Here is a 16,606-nt window from a genome sequence, read left to right as displayed (position 1 = left end):
TTTTTTTTTTTTGAAACAGAGTCTCACTGTGTTGCCCACGGTAGAGTGCCATGGCATCACAGCTCCCAGCAACCTCTAAATCTTGAGCTTATGAGATTCTCTTGCCTCAGCCTCCCAAGTAGCTGGGACTACAGGCGCCCACCACAACACCTGACTATCTTTTTTTGTTGTTGTTGTAGCAGTTGTCATTATTGTTTAGCAGTCTCCAGCTGGGTTCAAACCTGCCAGCCTAGGTGTATGTGGCTGACACCAGTTACACTGTGCTACAGGCACGGATCCCCTCTTTTCTTTTTCTTGATCGTAAGTCTAGCCGCGTGAATAGGAACTTGGGCTCTGGAATTAGCCTGATATGTGTCAAGTCCTGGGCTCTGGGACTGGGGTATAGGGTCTCTGCCTTGGAAAACCTGGTGTCTCCTTTGTGGCATCAGGGAGCCAGTCAAGGCCTTGACTCGAGTTGTATCCAGCAGAACGAGTACTTGCTGACCTGGCACGTGCTGCCCAGAGCTGTCCCACTCAGAGATTACACACTCAGACTCCAGACAGTGCAGGCAAGAAATGGGACATGCCTCAGAGTCCTCGGAGTGAGGTGGGAGCCCTATTCTGGGAGTCACTTACAGGGGTTCTGGGTCACCACAGAAGGCCCCTGAAGTGTCTTCTGTGACATTACTGTAAAGACAGAATGAAGTGACCAGTGTGGAAATTCTCTGCAACTTGTAAAATGGGTTGCAAACATCTGTATTACGATTATCACTAATAACAAAGCCTGTGGCTCACTGAGGCCCCTCACCCACCACCTCCTCTCCATCTGCCACCAGGGGGCTAGGGCTGGACTGAGACAAGGGCTTCAGATGAGGAAGCTGAGGCTCAGCGGGTCCCCTCGGGCCTCAGTCTCCCTGCCCCTGGATTGCAGGAGGGAGAGGTCCCTCTGTGTGCAGAGCCCCTGCCTATGAGTGACCCCCTCTCTCCTCTGTCTCAGGGCACAGCGTGGATCCTGACCTGGCTGGTCTGCTGGGGCAACGGGCACCACGCTCCAGACAGCCTTTCCTGGTCACTTTCTTCAGGGCCAGTGCGAGTCCCGTGCGTGCCCCTCGGGCAGTGAGGCCACTAAAGAGGAGGCAGCCGAAAAGAACCAACGAGCTGCCACACCCCAACAGACTCCCGGGGATCTTCGGTGAGGCCCGAGGCAGCTTTGGGCTGAGAGAGGCGGCACAGAACCCGCGGGGCTAAACACTGGTCACTGTCCAGAAACCGTCCCTGACGCTGTCTTTGCTCTGATGCACTGTGCTGACTGGCCACTCCACTCTTTCCAGGCCTCGGAGCCTCTGCCCTGGCTATCCTTGACCCCTGGAAGTCCCCATCCCTGTCCTCCTGGCTGTCCCAGTCCCTTCCTGGGCACCCTGCAGGATCCTCAGCTATTTGAGTGAAAGTCTCCCCCCACCCCAGTTATGCCCCTCAGGATCAGAGATAGGCCTGACCCGCCACGTGTGCTCCTTCACAGGGAGTCAGCCCTTTGGCCTCAAGGTGAGCCATCTGAATGTGTGGAATGGGGGTGGCAGGAGGCAGCAGGAGTCCCCAGAGTAAAGGAGAAGGCAGCACAGGGTGGCTGAGGGTCCTGCTGGGCTGTTATCAGAGCCTCAGGAGGCCCAAGGCTGAAAGGCAGGGGAGGCCATGGGAGCCTGCAGGGCTCTTGAGCTGGGTCATGGGACAGGCAGAACTCCAGGGGTAGGCTTTATGAGACCAAGTGGTTTCCTGTCATTTGTTGACTCAGCAAACATGCCCAGCAGGGTGCCCCCACCCTAGTACCCCAGGATAGCTGCACAGAGCAGAGACTCAGAAAAATCCTGCTGCCACCTGTCCCTGCAGATGACATCCACGGCGCCAGCGGCCGGCAGGTTTGCCGTCGGCACGAGCTCTACGTCAGCTTCCAGGACCTCGGCTGGCTGGTAATTTCTCATGCTTCTTCCTTATATGAAAATCCCCACCTGTAGATCATACGTGGGTCTGCAGGCAGGACGTAGAATTATGAGTGACTTCCATTTTCCCTTTTTTTGAGTCTCACTTCATTGCCCTTGGTAGAGTGCCATGGTGTCATAGCTCACAGCAACCTCAAACTCCTGACTCAAGTGATTCTCTTGCCTCAGCCTCCCGAGTAGCTGGGACTATAGGCGCCTGCCACAACCCTGGCTATTTTTTAGATATGGGGTCTTGCTTTGGCTTAGGCTGGTCTGGAAACTTTGAGCTCAGGCAATCCACCTGCCTCAGCCTCCCAGAATGCTACGATTACAGGTGTGAGCCACCGTGCCTGGCCTTTCTTTTTTTAAGACACCGTCTTCTCAGTCACCAGACTGGAGTGCAGTGACGTGATCATACTCGACTGCAGCCTGGAACTCCTGGGTTCAATCAATCATCCCACTTCAGCTCCCAAGTAGCTGGGCCTAAAGGTGCACACCATCATGCCTGGCTAATTTTTATTGTTTACGGAGACGGGGTCTTACTATTTTGCCAGCCCGGTCTTGAATTTCTGATCTCAGCCTCCCTCCCCAAATTCTGGGGTCACAACATGAGTCACCACACCGAGCCCTTCCCTGCTCTAACCTAGAGTTCTTTTGGTTTTTTAAAGACAAGATGTCGCTCTTTTGCTTGGGCTGGAGTACCATCGGTGACACCACAGCAACCTGAAACTCCTAGGCTCAAGGGATCCTCATTCCTCCCAATAGCTGGTCAGGCCCCACTGTGCCCTTCTAATCTTTATTTACTTTCATTTTCTGTAGATATCGGGCCTTGCCATGTTGCTCAGGCTGGTCATGAATGCCTGGTCTCAGCCTTGGCCTCTCAAAGTCTGGGATTATAGGTGTGAGCCACTGAGCCCCAATTTTCAATTTTTGTTTTTCTTTCTTTCTTTCTTCCTTTCTCTCTCTCTCTCTCTTTCTTTCTTTCTTTCTTTCTTTCTTTCTTAAGATAAGCTCTATTTATTTATTTTTGCCATTTTTTTTTTCGCCAGGGCTGGGTTTAGAACCCGCCACCTCCGGCGTATGGGACCAGCGCCCTACCCTTTTGAGCCACAGGAGCCGCCCTCTTTTGTGTTTTCTAAAGTGAACATACATTACTCATAGTGAAGAAGGGTTTTGTTGTTTTGTTTTTGTAAAAACCATGAAAACAAAGACAGCTAATCTGTCAGCGCTGCTATAGGGACCTGAGATGGGGCGGCAGGGGCTCCCTGCAATGCTGCTACTGCAGCCCTGGGGGCCCGGGAGGGAGGACGGGCTGGGAGGATGCAGCGTGTGTGTGGGCGTGAGGGGACAGAGCTCGTGCTCAGCCCTGCCTGCTGAGGGTCCCTGGGTGGACTCTGGCCCCTGGGGTGTGCTGCCCTGCCGGGGCTGAGGGTGGGTAGATAGGCCCCAAGGGTCAGAGAGGGTGAGGGGCAGTCCTGGGTCGTCCTGTGACAAGTCCTCTGACAGGACTGAGGGGCTGAGGAGGGACATGTGATGGGACTCACCTTCTCCCACACCCCCCAGGACTGGGTCATCGCCCCTCAAGGCTACTCAGCCTATTACTGTGAGGGGGAGTGCTCCTTCCCACTGGACTCCTGCATGAACGCCACCAACCACGCCATCCTGCAGTCCCTGGTCAGTACCTCACCGGCCATGCCCAGGCCCCAGGTGGGGGGACCCTGAGGAGAGGGGATGGTCCAGCCAGGAGGGCAGTGAAGGCACCTGCTCTGGGTCTCAGGGACCCTTCTCTGCGTGGAGTCGGTAATGTAGTTAAATGCCACAACTCTGCAGAGGACGTGTGGACTCACCCCTGAACACAGGCACACCCCACTCTTACACCGAGTGCTCAAGTAAACATGCAAATCCCACACACTGCACGTGTTCATGAGGGTCACTTACGTCCCTGTGCGTGGACGCCCATACTGACAAATACCGCTCCTGAGGGTCAGAGGCACAGCACACACACAGGAAAGAGGCATGTTAGCACGGGGACCTGCGTGATCTTGTTGCACACGTGTGCCTGTGTGCAGTGTATGTCTTGTTATGGAACCTACAAGGGGGGTTCTGGCCCAGGGCCCGTTGTTCTCTGCACAGAAAGCCAGTTACCAAGGCAACAGATTGCCAAGGAAGACTGATCATTTATTGCAGACGATGTCACCTGGGAGACACAAGAAAGGTCTCAAATCTGTCTCCCCAACAAACCCAGGGTGAGGTTTTTGCAAGGGTTCAGGGAGGTGGCTACATGTGTAGTGGGCAGCTGTGTTGAAAGCCAGGTGTGCAGGAGGGCTGAGTCAGGAGTCACAGGTTAGTGATGGACGGCGTGTCCACGCTGTCATCCTCTCAGTCTGCCGTTTCCGGGAGACAACACAGAAGGTAAAGGGAAGCAGCGAGATCACAATGTGCTGGTCATTGTGCCCGCCCAGCCTGGGAGTCCAAAGCATCTGAGAAAGCTCCAGGCAGGTTTGAGTCCTCTCCAGACCATGTGGCTTTTGATGTGTCAGTGTCGGGGCGACTGTAAAGGATGAGGAGTTTCTGGTGGGAACATGGTCGCTGCTGCTTGTTGCCGAGTGTCAATTCTGGGGTCGACTCCCTTCCAGAACTTTTTACCTGGAACCCTAGTTGCTAGAATCCCTCAGCCTCAGGTTTTTCTAGTAAGAGGTTGTTTAAAGGCGATGCCTCTGGTGAGAATAAAGCAAATGACAAAAGTGGCTTTGGGGCTGTGACGACGCTTCCTCTGTCAGGGGCACCTGGCATTTGCTGGACACCTGGACAATCAGGGGGTGATAGGACGAGCGAGGTGGCCCTGCCCAGCCTGCCCTTTGCTCTGTTGCTCTCAGGCCCAGGTGAGGGAGGTTCTTGGGGAGGTGATCGTGCCTCCCAGCACCCCGTCCCCTCTGCCCCACACTCCTGCCACTGTCTCAGCCCAGCCCCTCAGTGGCTCAACAAAAGTGGGTGCTCCCTACCTGCCAGGCAGAAAGATGATGGGCACGTCTGTGGGGGAGGCTGTGGGTGAATAGCTGAGTCACCCACCAACCACTGCAACCACGTGTCCTGTGACCAAGAGAAGATGGCCCCTCTGGTGGTGAGTGCCAGGCTGGGCCTCTCTGCACATGGAGGAACCACGTCAGAGGAGTTTCCCAGGCAGAAGAAGCAAGTGTGAGGCTGTGAGGCAGGAACGAGCTTGGGGGGTTCAGGGCCAGCAGGAGGCAGGATTGGGTGCGGCAAGCTAAGGGGGATGGAGGGCCATGATGCTGGGGATGGGCAGGGTCACTCCCCTTGGGCCTGGGACATCGTTGGAAAGGAGGATGGGTCTTATTCCAAGTCCCCTAAGAAGCTGACTTGGAATAAGGGGGGGAGGGGTGTCAGCAGGGCCTGGCTGCTGTGAGAGGGTGGGCTGTAGGGGTCAGTGGTGGGAGAGGCGGGGGACCAGTGAGGGCTGCTTTGGTCACTTGATGGGGGGTGATGGCGGCTCAGACCAGGTGGGGCTGCTCCAGGGAGCAGGGAGAGGGATCAAGGGGCCTCCAGAGCACCTGCTGGGTGAGGAGATCAAGGACAAGGATGGAGGATTTGGCACAGGGGCAGAGTTGCTGTTGGGGTGCAGGACAATAGCAGTTCTGCTTGAGGCTGTTGGCCCCAAGTGGAGAAGTCAGTGGGCAGTTAGACGCGCCAGTGGTGTTCAGAGCAGGGATCCGAGCTGATGTTGGGAGGTTAGAGAAGTGTGTGGGCTCTTTAGGAGCTGAGAGTCCTCTGAGGGGGAAGGTGAGACCTGGGGAGGGTGGTCAAGGCCTGGGCAGGGAGAGGAGCCCCAGGGATCCCAGGAGAGGAAGGGGAGGGGCAGAGTTGGTGACCTGAGGGCCCAGAGAAGAAAGCGGGTCCCTGCGGGCTCTCCTGGGGCCATTCCCCATAGCAGCCATGGATCTGGTAGACACAAACCTGACCACATTGCTCCTGGCGAGAGGCTGTCGGTCCTCCTGCTGTCCTCAGGAGGAAGTCTGAGCCTGGGCCCTCATTAGCTGCCTGTAGACGTGCCCAACACCCCTGTCACATGTCCTTCCCTGGGCACAGGTGGTCCCATGTTCCTGCTCCCTGAGCACCGAAGGGTTGCTCTTACCCTTGGGTGGCTCTCAGATGTGCTAGATGTGGTGCAGGGCAGGGAGCAGGTCGAGCTGGGGGGCCTTGGAGGCTGCAGGGCTTATGCCCCCGCCTGTGCCCCTCCCTGTCCAGGTGCACCTGATGAAGCCGGACTTGGTCCCCAAGGCGTGCTGCGCGCCCACCAAGCTGAGCGCCACCTCCGTGCTCTACTATGACAGCAGCAACAATGTTATCCTTCGGAAGCACCGTAACATGGTTGTCAAGGCCTGCGGGTGCCACTGAGCCCACCCGCCCAGCCCTGCTGGCCCCCCCTTCCCACCTGGGTCAGGCGCTGCTCCAGGGGCAGGACGCCTTCAGACTCGGCAACAGCCCAGGCTGGGCTGGCAGGGAGCCCATCATCTCTCCTGCCTACTTCCCACCAGGTTTCTGGTCCTTTCCAGGTTCCTCCATCCTCCTGACCAGCTGTCTCCCTGCCCAATCCTTTGGTGGCGTAATGCACCCAGCGGCCTTGGAGCTGGACAGTGTGCTGGTTGCACTGTCTGGGGTCAACACGGACATCCTATGTTAGGACCTCCAGCGGTTGCAGGCCCAGACTGTGGCTGAGGCTGGATGGTCTGAGGTTGGCCAAGTTGGGCCTTGCAGCTGACCACAGGGTTTGGAAGTGGGCAGAAGGGCTCTTCCCCTTCCCAGGTGTGTGTAGCACAGGCACACTTCTGGGGCATAATTAGACGTGCACACATCCCCAGCACCATGTGTCACTGGGTTCCTGTAACTTGGCTTATGGCACAGTTAGTGTATTATAAAAGAACAGACTGGATGGGCTCCATGACCTCAGGCTGAAGCTGGTGGGTACATGTTACAGCGAGTGTCTTTCTGGCCCTGTGCCTGCCCCTTCTGCTTGGTGAGTGCCAATGAACCCGGGAGCTTCACGTTCCTTCATCTGCCCTCACTACACTGACTCACATCAGGGTCAGCAGTGAGATAACGTTAACTCACAGCAGAAGCAAGGACAGTGGCTCCAGCGTGTGGTCCATCCAGCCTGGCAGAGGAAATGCCACCACAGCTTACCCTCTTGCCCATAGCCAGTATCTATCAGCAACTTGTGTACCTTTCCCACTGAACCTGGCCAGGGCCTCAGGACTTCAGCATGGAGCTACAGCCACCACCAGCTGTTCAGTTGGCATGAACTCAGTTTCTCCTTCCTGCCCACTGAGGAGCCATCCATGCTGCCCAAAGCATGTGACTGGGCAACCTTTGCTTATGTCTGGAGTTCAGAACAGGCTAGTCACCAAAGTCTGCATCACCTTGGGTGCCCAGCAGCCCTGTCCTGTGTCTTGGGCCTGTGAGTCAAAGAAAAAGTCCCTGTCCCTGGAAGTGACAGGTGGTCATTAGACTGAGCTGGGTGGGGAGGTTTGTCTCAGCCCCTGCTGTTTCGGGAAACCACTGTTCTCCCTGGAGCAGCTGTTGGGAGCTGGGGTGTTTATTTGATTTCTGACTTGCTAGGCCTGTAATTTACCTGCTGGAACAGACAGAGTCTGGCTGCCTGAACTGTGCCATTAAAAGCGGACCCTGGGCCTGCCCCACCCAGGCGAGGTGGAGCCACCAGGGTGCCCAAGGACATGCCTCCCTAGAGTTCACGCGCTGCACCCTGAGGATGGGCCCGAAGGAGAGCAGGGCTGGCCACAGGGCTGGAGGCTGGGCCCTGTTGCAGGACAGTGTCCCCAACCTGGACCAGCGCAGAAGACACCGTCCCCTGTACACGAGAGTGGGCCCCAGCTGTCTGGAAGGTGGTGAGCTCCCCATTAGCCTAAGATTTCAAACACAGGCTGGCAGAGAGTGGACATGACACTGGCCTCCATCTCAGGAGACCAGCTTTCTGGTCAGCCACTGGCTTGGTGTCAGAACAAGTCCCCTTTCTTAGTCACACCTCAGCTTCCCATCTCTGCCATGAACACACAGTGCTTTCTTCATTCCAAAGGCCCTGCTGGCCAGACAATCTGTGCCACCCTGACCCTCTCCCCAGGCCTGAGAGCCCTGCTGGCTCAGGACATGGTGTCCATTTGCCATTTTAGAACCTAACTTAACAGCTGTCTCCTCTCACCATTAGTGACAGTCGATGTTTGAACACTTTGACAAATGTCAGTCTTTGGTCTCTCTTTAGTGCCCAGCATACAAGCTGGCCACTGTGAAATAAATGTTCTGAAGATGCAGCCTGCCTGCCTGGTGGGTGCCCAGAGGAGAGCATGGTCACAGCCTTCCCGATGGCTGGCCATCCAGGCAACACCAAATGACATCCAATTGAAAAGACATCTGAAAAAGGAGATTATTACAGACACAAGCTGAGGAGGGTTAGTGCTGTCGCCAAGGCCATCTTGTTGGTCTGGCTGCCTGGCCCAGGATATGTTCAAGGCTGCACATTACAAGTGTTAAGTAAGGGTGGCCCGCTCGGCCCACTGGCAGCGAGAAGCCAGCACTGACGGGGAGGACACAAAGGAAGCGCACATTCAGTGCTGTCTTCACAACTGCAGCCCACGGCTGGGCTTGATGCCAGGTGAGCTCTAGAAAGTGGGTAACATAAATCCCCACAATTCCACTGAGGCTGTGAGCAGGAGCAGGCAGGTGTGAGGGTCAAGCAGAGCTGACATTACACATCCTCTTTGCCTGTTCCTTCCTCTGGAGAAGGGGGGTATCTGCCTCTGTGAGGCCACGAGGGCCAGATGTGCCGCAGGGCTCTTGGCACCATGCAGACACGTGTAATAAATAGTACCTACGACCAGACCCATTTCAACAGATTGTAAACATGGGCCTGTCCTGCATGCCCCTCTCCTCCTGGAATGTGCCCTGGAGGGGCTGCTGGATTTACCTCAAAACTGTGCTTTCCTAAAATACCTAAACACAGTCATCTCTGGGGATGAGGTGTGGCCTGCACCCTCACCTGCTTGTGGAAGGAGTCTGGGCCCACAGTGATCCAGGATGCTGGCGTCTCCCTGAGGCAGTGACTCCCTCAGCTCCGTGTCCTCTCTGCAAGCTGATGGGAAACTTTCTATCCCACATTTCTCTTCTTACTGGAAAGCCTTGAGCAAGCATTACTGCCCCCCCTTTTTAAATCTTCCTCTCACTTTAGAAAATATAATGTGTGCTGGTGAAAATTTGGTAACTAAAAATGGAATGCAAACAGCCATGCTCCATACCACAAGAGCTCACCTGTGCTAGTAATTCCTTCCTGTTTTTTTTCTTGGCGCACACATTTGTTTTTATATGCGGTATATGGATATTTCATAAAGTTAGGGTCACACTGTATGCATTGCTGGGTTAGCTGATTTATTCAATTTATGACATATTTTGACCATTATTAAATGTTCTTTAGAAACATAATCTTTAGTTGTGTTCTATCCCTTGAGTTCTGCCTCAATTATCCCCTTCACATAGCAGGTCTCACAACTGGTTCCTAAGAGGGCAGCGGGGGGCTCCCGTGACCGGAGAAGCGAGCAGGAGGGTAGTCAGGTCAGGTCACAGGCTGGCTATCAGCCGGGATCCCTCACCAGAACTTTCTGTCTTCCTCTGTGCAGCACCTGGCAAGAGAAGAGGGGAGGACCCTGCTGAAGGAAATGGGTGGCTGAGATGGGAGAGGCACCTCACCTCCAAGCCTCAGGTGACCTCAGTGTACAATGGTCACAGTGGACCCAGCAGGATAACTTTTAGGGAGGCCACACGATGGCTCCCCTTCCACTGGCCTCTTTGGCTAGTCCCATGGACCCACATTCTCAGGGCAACCAGGAAAGCACAGCCACAAAGACCTCCTACATCCCCCACAACTAGCCCCCTTTCCTAACAGGGTTGTTTGACCAGTCTTCCCTTTCAGGGCCTTGGGCCTGCTCCCCCTTCCTGTATGTCACCCCTGGAGCCAGCCCTTCACACACTCCCTCTTCCCTCCTGGGCATCACAGTAGCCTTGAGTAGCTGGCCTCACTGCTGCCCATCCTAAAGGCCACGACCCATAAGAGGGAATGTTAAAGGGTCCCTTGTAGTACACTGCAGGCAGTGTAGTCCAGCCCAGGGAGCAGGCCCAGCTGATGACAGGACAGAAGCCCCACATGAATGTAGAACCCAGGTGAGCCCCCAGCAGCAGAGGTGGAGCTGGCATGGGCTACTTGGGGCCAGGGTAGCAAGCCTGTCTTCCCCCTGCCAGGCACCACCCTGACAACATAGGTGGAGTCAACCAGTCCAGCCTAGAAGATGCTCAATGTCAGAACTCATCCAGACAGAGCTACATGGAAACAGGGGGTGGCCCGTGGGGGGAGGTTTTTGGTGATGGAGTGGCTTGGCCTTAGCACTAAGATGCTGAGAGGTGGCCTGGCTGGCCCAATTTGTATAGGGCAAGAGGCCAGCCTAGCACAGGCTACAAACCACAGCACCAGACTGCAATTTCCAGGCAGGCCTGGGGGTGGGGGAAGCCAGGAGGTACCTCTGGCTTGTCATGTCTACCCAGCACCAAGCACAAAGCCTCACAAAAGAAGGGCCCTGGAGATTCAGTAGTAATATAGTTCTGACAGTTGTGTTGGTGAGAGAACATGAAGGGAGCCTGGCTAACACACTTGCCTGCCTGGTAGCCAGAGAAAAGCTTGTGTATGTGTGTGTGTGCAGAGGGAGAGGGAAAACAAGGAGAAAGAGGAAAGAAGACAAAGAATAAAGGAGCGAGGGAGGAAAGAAAGGAGGGTGGAGGGGAATTTGCATGGTTTTGCCTTCTGCTGTCCTGCAATGGACTAACAACTTGTATTCTCAATGATTTGGCCTCCAGGGCAAGGGTAGCCTTGGGGAAGATGCTATGGCCTGTTCCAGCTGCAACCTCTGCAAACATCTGGCACCTGGCCAGAGGTAGCAGTACAAGAAACAGCATTTTATTTTAGTAACAAAAATATCCCAGGTGCCAGCCGGTGTGCCCAGGACAGACTTAGCAGTGAATGCCAGGAAAAGTCAGAGTCTGTGCACAGCCTGCCCACGGTGGGAGGGTGACCCCCATGCTGGCTCTGGGCCCACAGCCACACCTGGGAAAAGTCCAGGCTGTGCCCACAGAGGAGCTGCTCCAAGCTGACCCTGAGAAAGGGCTCATGCCACAAATGCTGCCTGCTCCAAACAGCTGAGGCTGGGAGCTCCCTTCTGGATCCACAGGGGTGAGAGCAGACAGAGGGGAGCACAGGAAGCGCCTCTCACACATACTCCCCACAGTCAGCGATGATCACCTTCTGCTTTGGCTTCCCGTCCTTGCTGCCCTGGGCCTTTGTAGGCGGAATAGAAGCCAGGGGAATGGGGGGTAAGAATAAAGAGTGGCTTAGGGACACCCACCCCCACCCTGGAACCTGGGCGGAAGCAGCCCTGGCCCATGTCTCTCACAGCACAGAGCTCCCTCTCCAGCCCTCCCCCAGGCTGTGCACCATGAACCCAGGTGAGGAAGAGGCCCATTCCCCAGCACATACCTCCATCTGCCATAAGACATTTAGGCCCTCGGTGACCTCTCCAAACACCACGTGCTTGCCATCCAGCCAATCTGTCTTGTCACATGTCAGGAAGAACTGGGAGCCATTGATGTTTGAGCCAGAGTTGGCCATGGACAATTGGCCTGGGGAGAGAATGATCATATCAGCTCCCCCAGCCCTGGTAAGCAGACTTTAAAAGACGGTGTATAGGATGTCAACACCCCTTCAGGAAGGGGGATTCAGACTCTGGGATGCACACACCATACAAATTTGGCCACCTTGCCTTTTCAATTAATAGTGAAATGGGGTAAATGAGGTTGTTTCAATAATTTTACACTGGTTTGTTTTTGCACTCATTCCCTCAGCAAGTACTTACTGTCTACTTTGTAACAAGGCCCCTGTTGAGCCCTTTTGGGGACTTTAGTCACAGCCCTGTTGAAGCTCATAATCTTGTGTAGAAGAGTCACTCAAAAAAAATGTGGATTCTCAAAAATGCAAGGTTGGTTTGACTTCCAAAAACCAATTAATGTAATAAAGAAAACCCCCCTCACATAATCATCTCAAACACAGAAAAAGCATTAGACAAAAACCTAACATTTTTTCATGATAAAAACACTCAATAAACTAGAAATAGAGAGAAGACTTGCTCTGATAAAAGTCATTTTGTGGTGGCTGTAATCCTAGCACTCTGGGAGACTGAGGCAGGCAGACTGCTTGAGCCTAAGGTTTGAGGTTGCTGTGAGCTAGGCTGACACAATGCTACCCAGGGTGATAGACTGAAACTCTGTCTCAAATAAATAAATAAATACATAAAGTACAGATACAAACTCTTAAATTTATGGTCAACAAATTTTCATCAAGGATAAAAGACAAACAGAAAAAAAAAATAGCCTTTTAAACCAATGGTGCCAAGACAACTGGATATTCACATGCAAAAGAATGATACTAGACCACTTTCTCCACACTATACACAAAAATTAACTCCAAAGGGAGCAAAGACTTAAGATAGGCATCCTCAGACTATGGCCCATGGGACACATGCAACCTGCCTGGTGTTTTTGCCACTGCTGCCTGTCCTGCTTGGCAGCCAACTCGTCCCGGGGCACGCAGTCCGGCTCTCGAATGGTCTGAGGGACAGTGAACTGGTCCCCTGTTTAAAAAGTTTGAGGACCCCTGACTTAAAAGCTAAACCTCAAAATTCTTTTTTTTTTTTTTTGAGACACTATGCCACCCTTGGTAGAGTGCAGTGGCATCACAGCTCACAGCAACCTCAAATTCTTGGGCTTAAGCAATTCTCTCGTCTTAGCCTCCCAAGTAGCTGGGACTACAGGTGCCTACCACAACATCCAGCTATTTTTTTGTTGTAGTTGTCATTATTGTTTGGCAGGCCCGGGCCAGGTTCAAACCCACCAGCCTCAGTGTATGTGGCCTATGCTGAGCCTCAAAATTCTTCATAGAAAATATAGGAGTAACTTTTCATAACCACTAAGCCAAAAGTGTAAGTGATAAAAAAGAAATCGGACTGCATCAAAATTAAAATCTTTTATGCTTTAAAGGACACCATCAAAAAAAAAAATGAAAAGATAATCCACAGAACGAGAAAAAATATTGCTAAATTGTGTATCTGATAAGAGACATGTATCTGGAATACTAAAAGCTTTTTTCTTTTTTTGAGACAGTCTGAAGTTGTTGCCCTTGGTAGAGTGCTGTGGTGTCATAACACACAGCAACCTCAAACTCTTGGGCTTAAGTGATTCTCTTGCCTCAGCCTCCCAAGTAGCTGGAACGACAGCGTCCACCACAACGCCCAGCTATTTTTTTGTTGCAGTTGGCATTGCTGTTTAGTTGGCCCGAGTTGGGTTTGAACCTGCCAGCTTTGGTGTATATGGCTGGCACCCTAACCACTGTATTACAAGTGCTGAGCCTATTAAAAGAATTCTTAATAACAAAAAGATAATTCAATTAAAAATGGGTAAAGGGGCTTGGTGCCTGTAGCTTAGCAGCAAGGGCTCCAGCCACATACACTGGAGCTGGTGGGTTGGAACTCAGCCCAGGCCTGCCAACAACAATGGTAACTGCAACAACAACAAAAGATAGCCGGGCGTTGTGGCAGGCACCTATAGTCCCAGCTACTTGGGAGGCTGAGGCAAGAGAACTGCTTAAGCCCAAGAGTTAGAGGTTGCTGTGAACTGTGACGCCATAGCACTGTATCCAGGATGACAGCTTGAGACTCTGTCTTTTTTTTTTTTTTTTTTTTTTGCAGTTTCTTGGCCAGAGCTGGGTTTGAACCAGCCACCCTCGGCATACGGGGCTGGCACCCTACTCCTTGAGCCACAGGCGCCACCCGAGACTCTGTCTTAAAAAAAAAAAAAATGGGCAAAGGATATGAATAGAGATTTGTTCCCAAAGAGGATATACAAATGACCAATAAGCAGAGAAGTTGGAAATTCCATACACTGCTGATGAGAATATAAAATGGTATAGCCCCAGCAGTTTCTCAAAATGTTAAAAACAGAGTTACCATAAATCTGTACATGAGTGTTCATAGCAACATTATTCATGGTAGCCAAAAAGCAGGAAGACCTTATCAACTTACGAACAGATAAACAGACCACTGTACATCCAATTTGTAGGCATTATTTGGCAATAGAAAGGAATGAAGTACTGATACACGAGACAGCACGGATGAACCTTGAAAACGTCTTGCTAAGTGGAAAAAGCCATTCACAAAAGCCTACACATTGCATGACTCCATTTATGTTAAATACGTACAACAGACAAATCCAGAGACAGAAAGGGATTAGGGCTGGCCCAGGGACAGAGGACAAGATGGGCAGCCACTGCTAAAGGATATGGGGTTTCTTTGGGGGTGATGAAAATTTTCTAAAATTGTACTGATGACTGAACAACTCTGTAAGTACGTTAAAAATAATTAAAACGTATATTTTTGAGACAAAGCCTCAAGCTGTTGCCCTGGGTAGAGTGTTGTGGTGTCATAGCACACAGCAACTTCCAACTCCTGGACTCAAGTGATACTCTTGCCTCAATTTTTCTTTTTTGGTGGTTTTTGGCCAGGGCTGGATTTGAACTCACCACCTCTGGTATATGGGGCCAGCGCCCTACTCCTTTGAGCCACAGGCGCCACCCCCACAGTTTTTCTATTTTTAGTAGAGATAGGGTCTCGCTCTTGCTCAGGCTGGTCTCGAACCTGTGAGCTCAGGCAATCCACCTGCCTCAGCCTCCCAGAGTGCTAGGATTACAGGCATGAGCCACTGCACTGGGCCTTATTCAAATATTAATGGCATATTACTATGTGCCAGACACTCTTCCATAATACAATGGTGAACAAGAAAGGGGCTGGAGGGCGTGGTGGCTCACACCTATATTCCCAGCACTTGGGGAGGCAAGGTGGAAGTATCACTGAGACCAAGGGTTCAAGTCCAGTCTGGGCAACATGGTGAGACTGAAGTCTTTGCAAAAGATTACAAAATTAGCTGGGCATAGTGGCATACGCCTGTAGTCTCAACTACTTGGGAGGCTGTAGCAAGAGGATCACTTGATTGCAAGAATTGGAGGCAGCAGTGAGCTATGATCATACCATTACACTCCAGACTGGGTGACTGAGAAAGACCCTGTTTCTTAAAGAGGCTGGATAGTGGTTCATGCCTGTAATTGTAGTACTCTGGGAAACTGAAGCAGGAGGATTGCTTGAGCTCGGGAGTTCAAAACCAGCTTCAGCAAAGTGAGACCTCATCTCTGCTAAAAATAGAAAAAGTATTAGGGTTAGAGTGCTAGGATTACAGGTGTGAGCCACTGCACTGGGCCTAGGAAAATTCCTAGAAACATCAGGGCGGGCTTCAGATGAGGTTTATATGCGTCTGGTACCTGCAGGAAGTAAGGATGAACCATCTGGGCAGTGCAGCAAGAACAGCTGAAGAAAGGAAATGGTCTTTGCAAAGGCCCTGGGGCAGGACGGAGCTCAGTGTGCTTGTGGAGATGCACAGGGTGAATAGCAGTATGTCCTGGGAGCACAGACAGATTCAGGACCAGGTCCTATGCACTATGCAGCCACAGATGGGTTGCCAGTGGGTGGGTGGACATGATTGGATTTATGTTTAAAAAAAGACTGCTGACTACCAGGCAAAGACTGGCCTCTGAGGAAGAGGCTGGGCTGGGTAGGACTTGGTGGTAGTGGGGCAGGGGTAAAGAGCAGCAGGCTGGGAGATGACTTGAGGATAGATGGATGTGACGTATGTGGACGCAAGAGAACAGTCAAAGATAACTACTAAGTTTCTGAGAAAGCAGCTAAGTGGATAGTGGTGTCATTTACCAAAGTAAGGAAGGGAGGAAGAGCTTGGGGGAAAAGGCCAAGAATTATTTCATGCAAGTGAAGTTTCAGATGCTTGTGGGGTATCCAGGCAGGAAGGCAGTTGGACAGGAGTCTAGAATCTGGCACTTAGGGAGCCATGAGCATGGAGACTTCACTGGGGACAAACTTAACTTGGAGATGGCATTACAAGCCCTGGGACTGGGTATGGTGACCTAGGGCACTGCTTCTCCGTGGGGCAATACTGCCCCCTAGGGCTGTAAGAACTTCAGGGTGTATTTTTGGTAGTCACTAGTAGTGGTGCTCCCGGCATTAGTGGGAAACAATCAGGGAAATCCTACTGAATAATTATTCTAAATTCTCTTGGGCTTTTAACAACCCTTGACAAATATTTGTGTAGGTGAGAAAAAAAATCTGTTTATAATGATCTGAGCCTAGGCCGGGTGTGGTGGCTCATACCAGTAATCCTAGCACTCTGGGAGGCTAAGAAGGGTGGATAGCTTGAGCTCAGGAGTTTGAGACCAGCCTGAGCAAGTGTGAGACTCGGTCTTTATTAAAAATAGGAAAACTAGCCAGGTGTTGTGGCTGGCACCTGTAGTCTCAGCTACTTGGAAGGCTGAAGCAGCAGGATGCTTGAGCCCAGAGTTTGAGGTTGCTGTGAGCTATGACACCAGGGCACTCAACTCAGGGCCACAGAGTGAGACCCTATCACAAACAAACAAA

At 52.3% G+C, this 16,606-nt stretch overlaps 1 protein-coding gene and 1 long non-coding RNA gene across 5 annotated transcripts in view; one reads left to right on the top strand and one right to left on the bottom strand.

Moving 5' to 3' along the window:
- Positions 1 to 9,458, top strand: part of BMP8A (bone morphogenetic protein 8a) — a 35,440-nt gene extending 25,982 nt beyond the window's left edge. For 2 of the 3 annotated variants that reach the window (XM_012810858.2, XM_023518657.1), the window contains 4 exons: positions 977 to 1,171; positions 1,864 to 1,943; positions 3,516 to 3,626; positions 6,216 to 9,458. In XM_012810858.2, the coding sequence (XP_012666312.1) occupies positions 977 to 1,171; positions 1,864 to 1,943; positions 3,516 to 3,626; positions 6,216 to 6,365 (536 nt within the window). In that variant the 3' untranslated portion in view covers positions 6,366 to 9,458. Of the gene's footprint in view, positions 1 to 976; positions 1,172 to 1,768; positions 1,944 to 3,515; positions 3,627 to 6,215 lie in introns of those variants that run through there. The other variant, XM_023518658.1, reaches the window with a different exon arrangement.
- Positions 9,388 to 16,606, bottom strand: part of LOC100960944 — an 18,741-nt gene continuing 11,522 nt past the window's right edge. For both annotated transcript variants that reach the window (XR_002775582.1, XR_002775583.1), the window contains exons 4-5: positions 11,557 to 11,699; positions 9,388 to 9,655 (exon numbers count right to left, since the gene is read on the bottom strand). This is a non-coding gene — a long non-coding RNA (uncharacterized LOC100960944). The remainder of the gene's footprint in view (positions 9,656 to 11,556; positions 11,700 to 16,606) is intronic.

The sequence above is a fragment of the Otolemur garnettii genome, unplaced genomic scaffold, assembly GCF_000181295.1.
Source record: "Otolemur garnettii isolate 467f Iridium unplaced genomic scaffold, OtoGar3 scaffold00144, whole genome shotgun sequence".
In the NCBI taxonomy this organism is placed as follows: domain Eukaryota; kingdom Metazoa; phylum Chordata; class Mammalia; order Primates; family Galagidae; genus Otolemur; species Otolemur garnettii.
The sequence above is the reverse complement of the archived record's forward strand: the minus strand, read 5'-3'. Positions and strand labels throughout refer to the sequence as shown.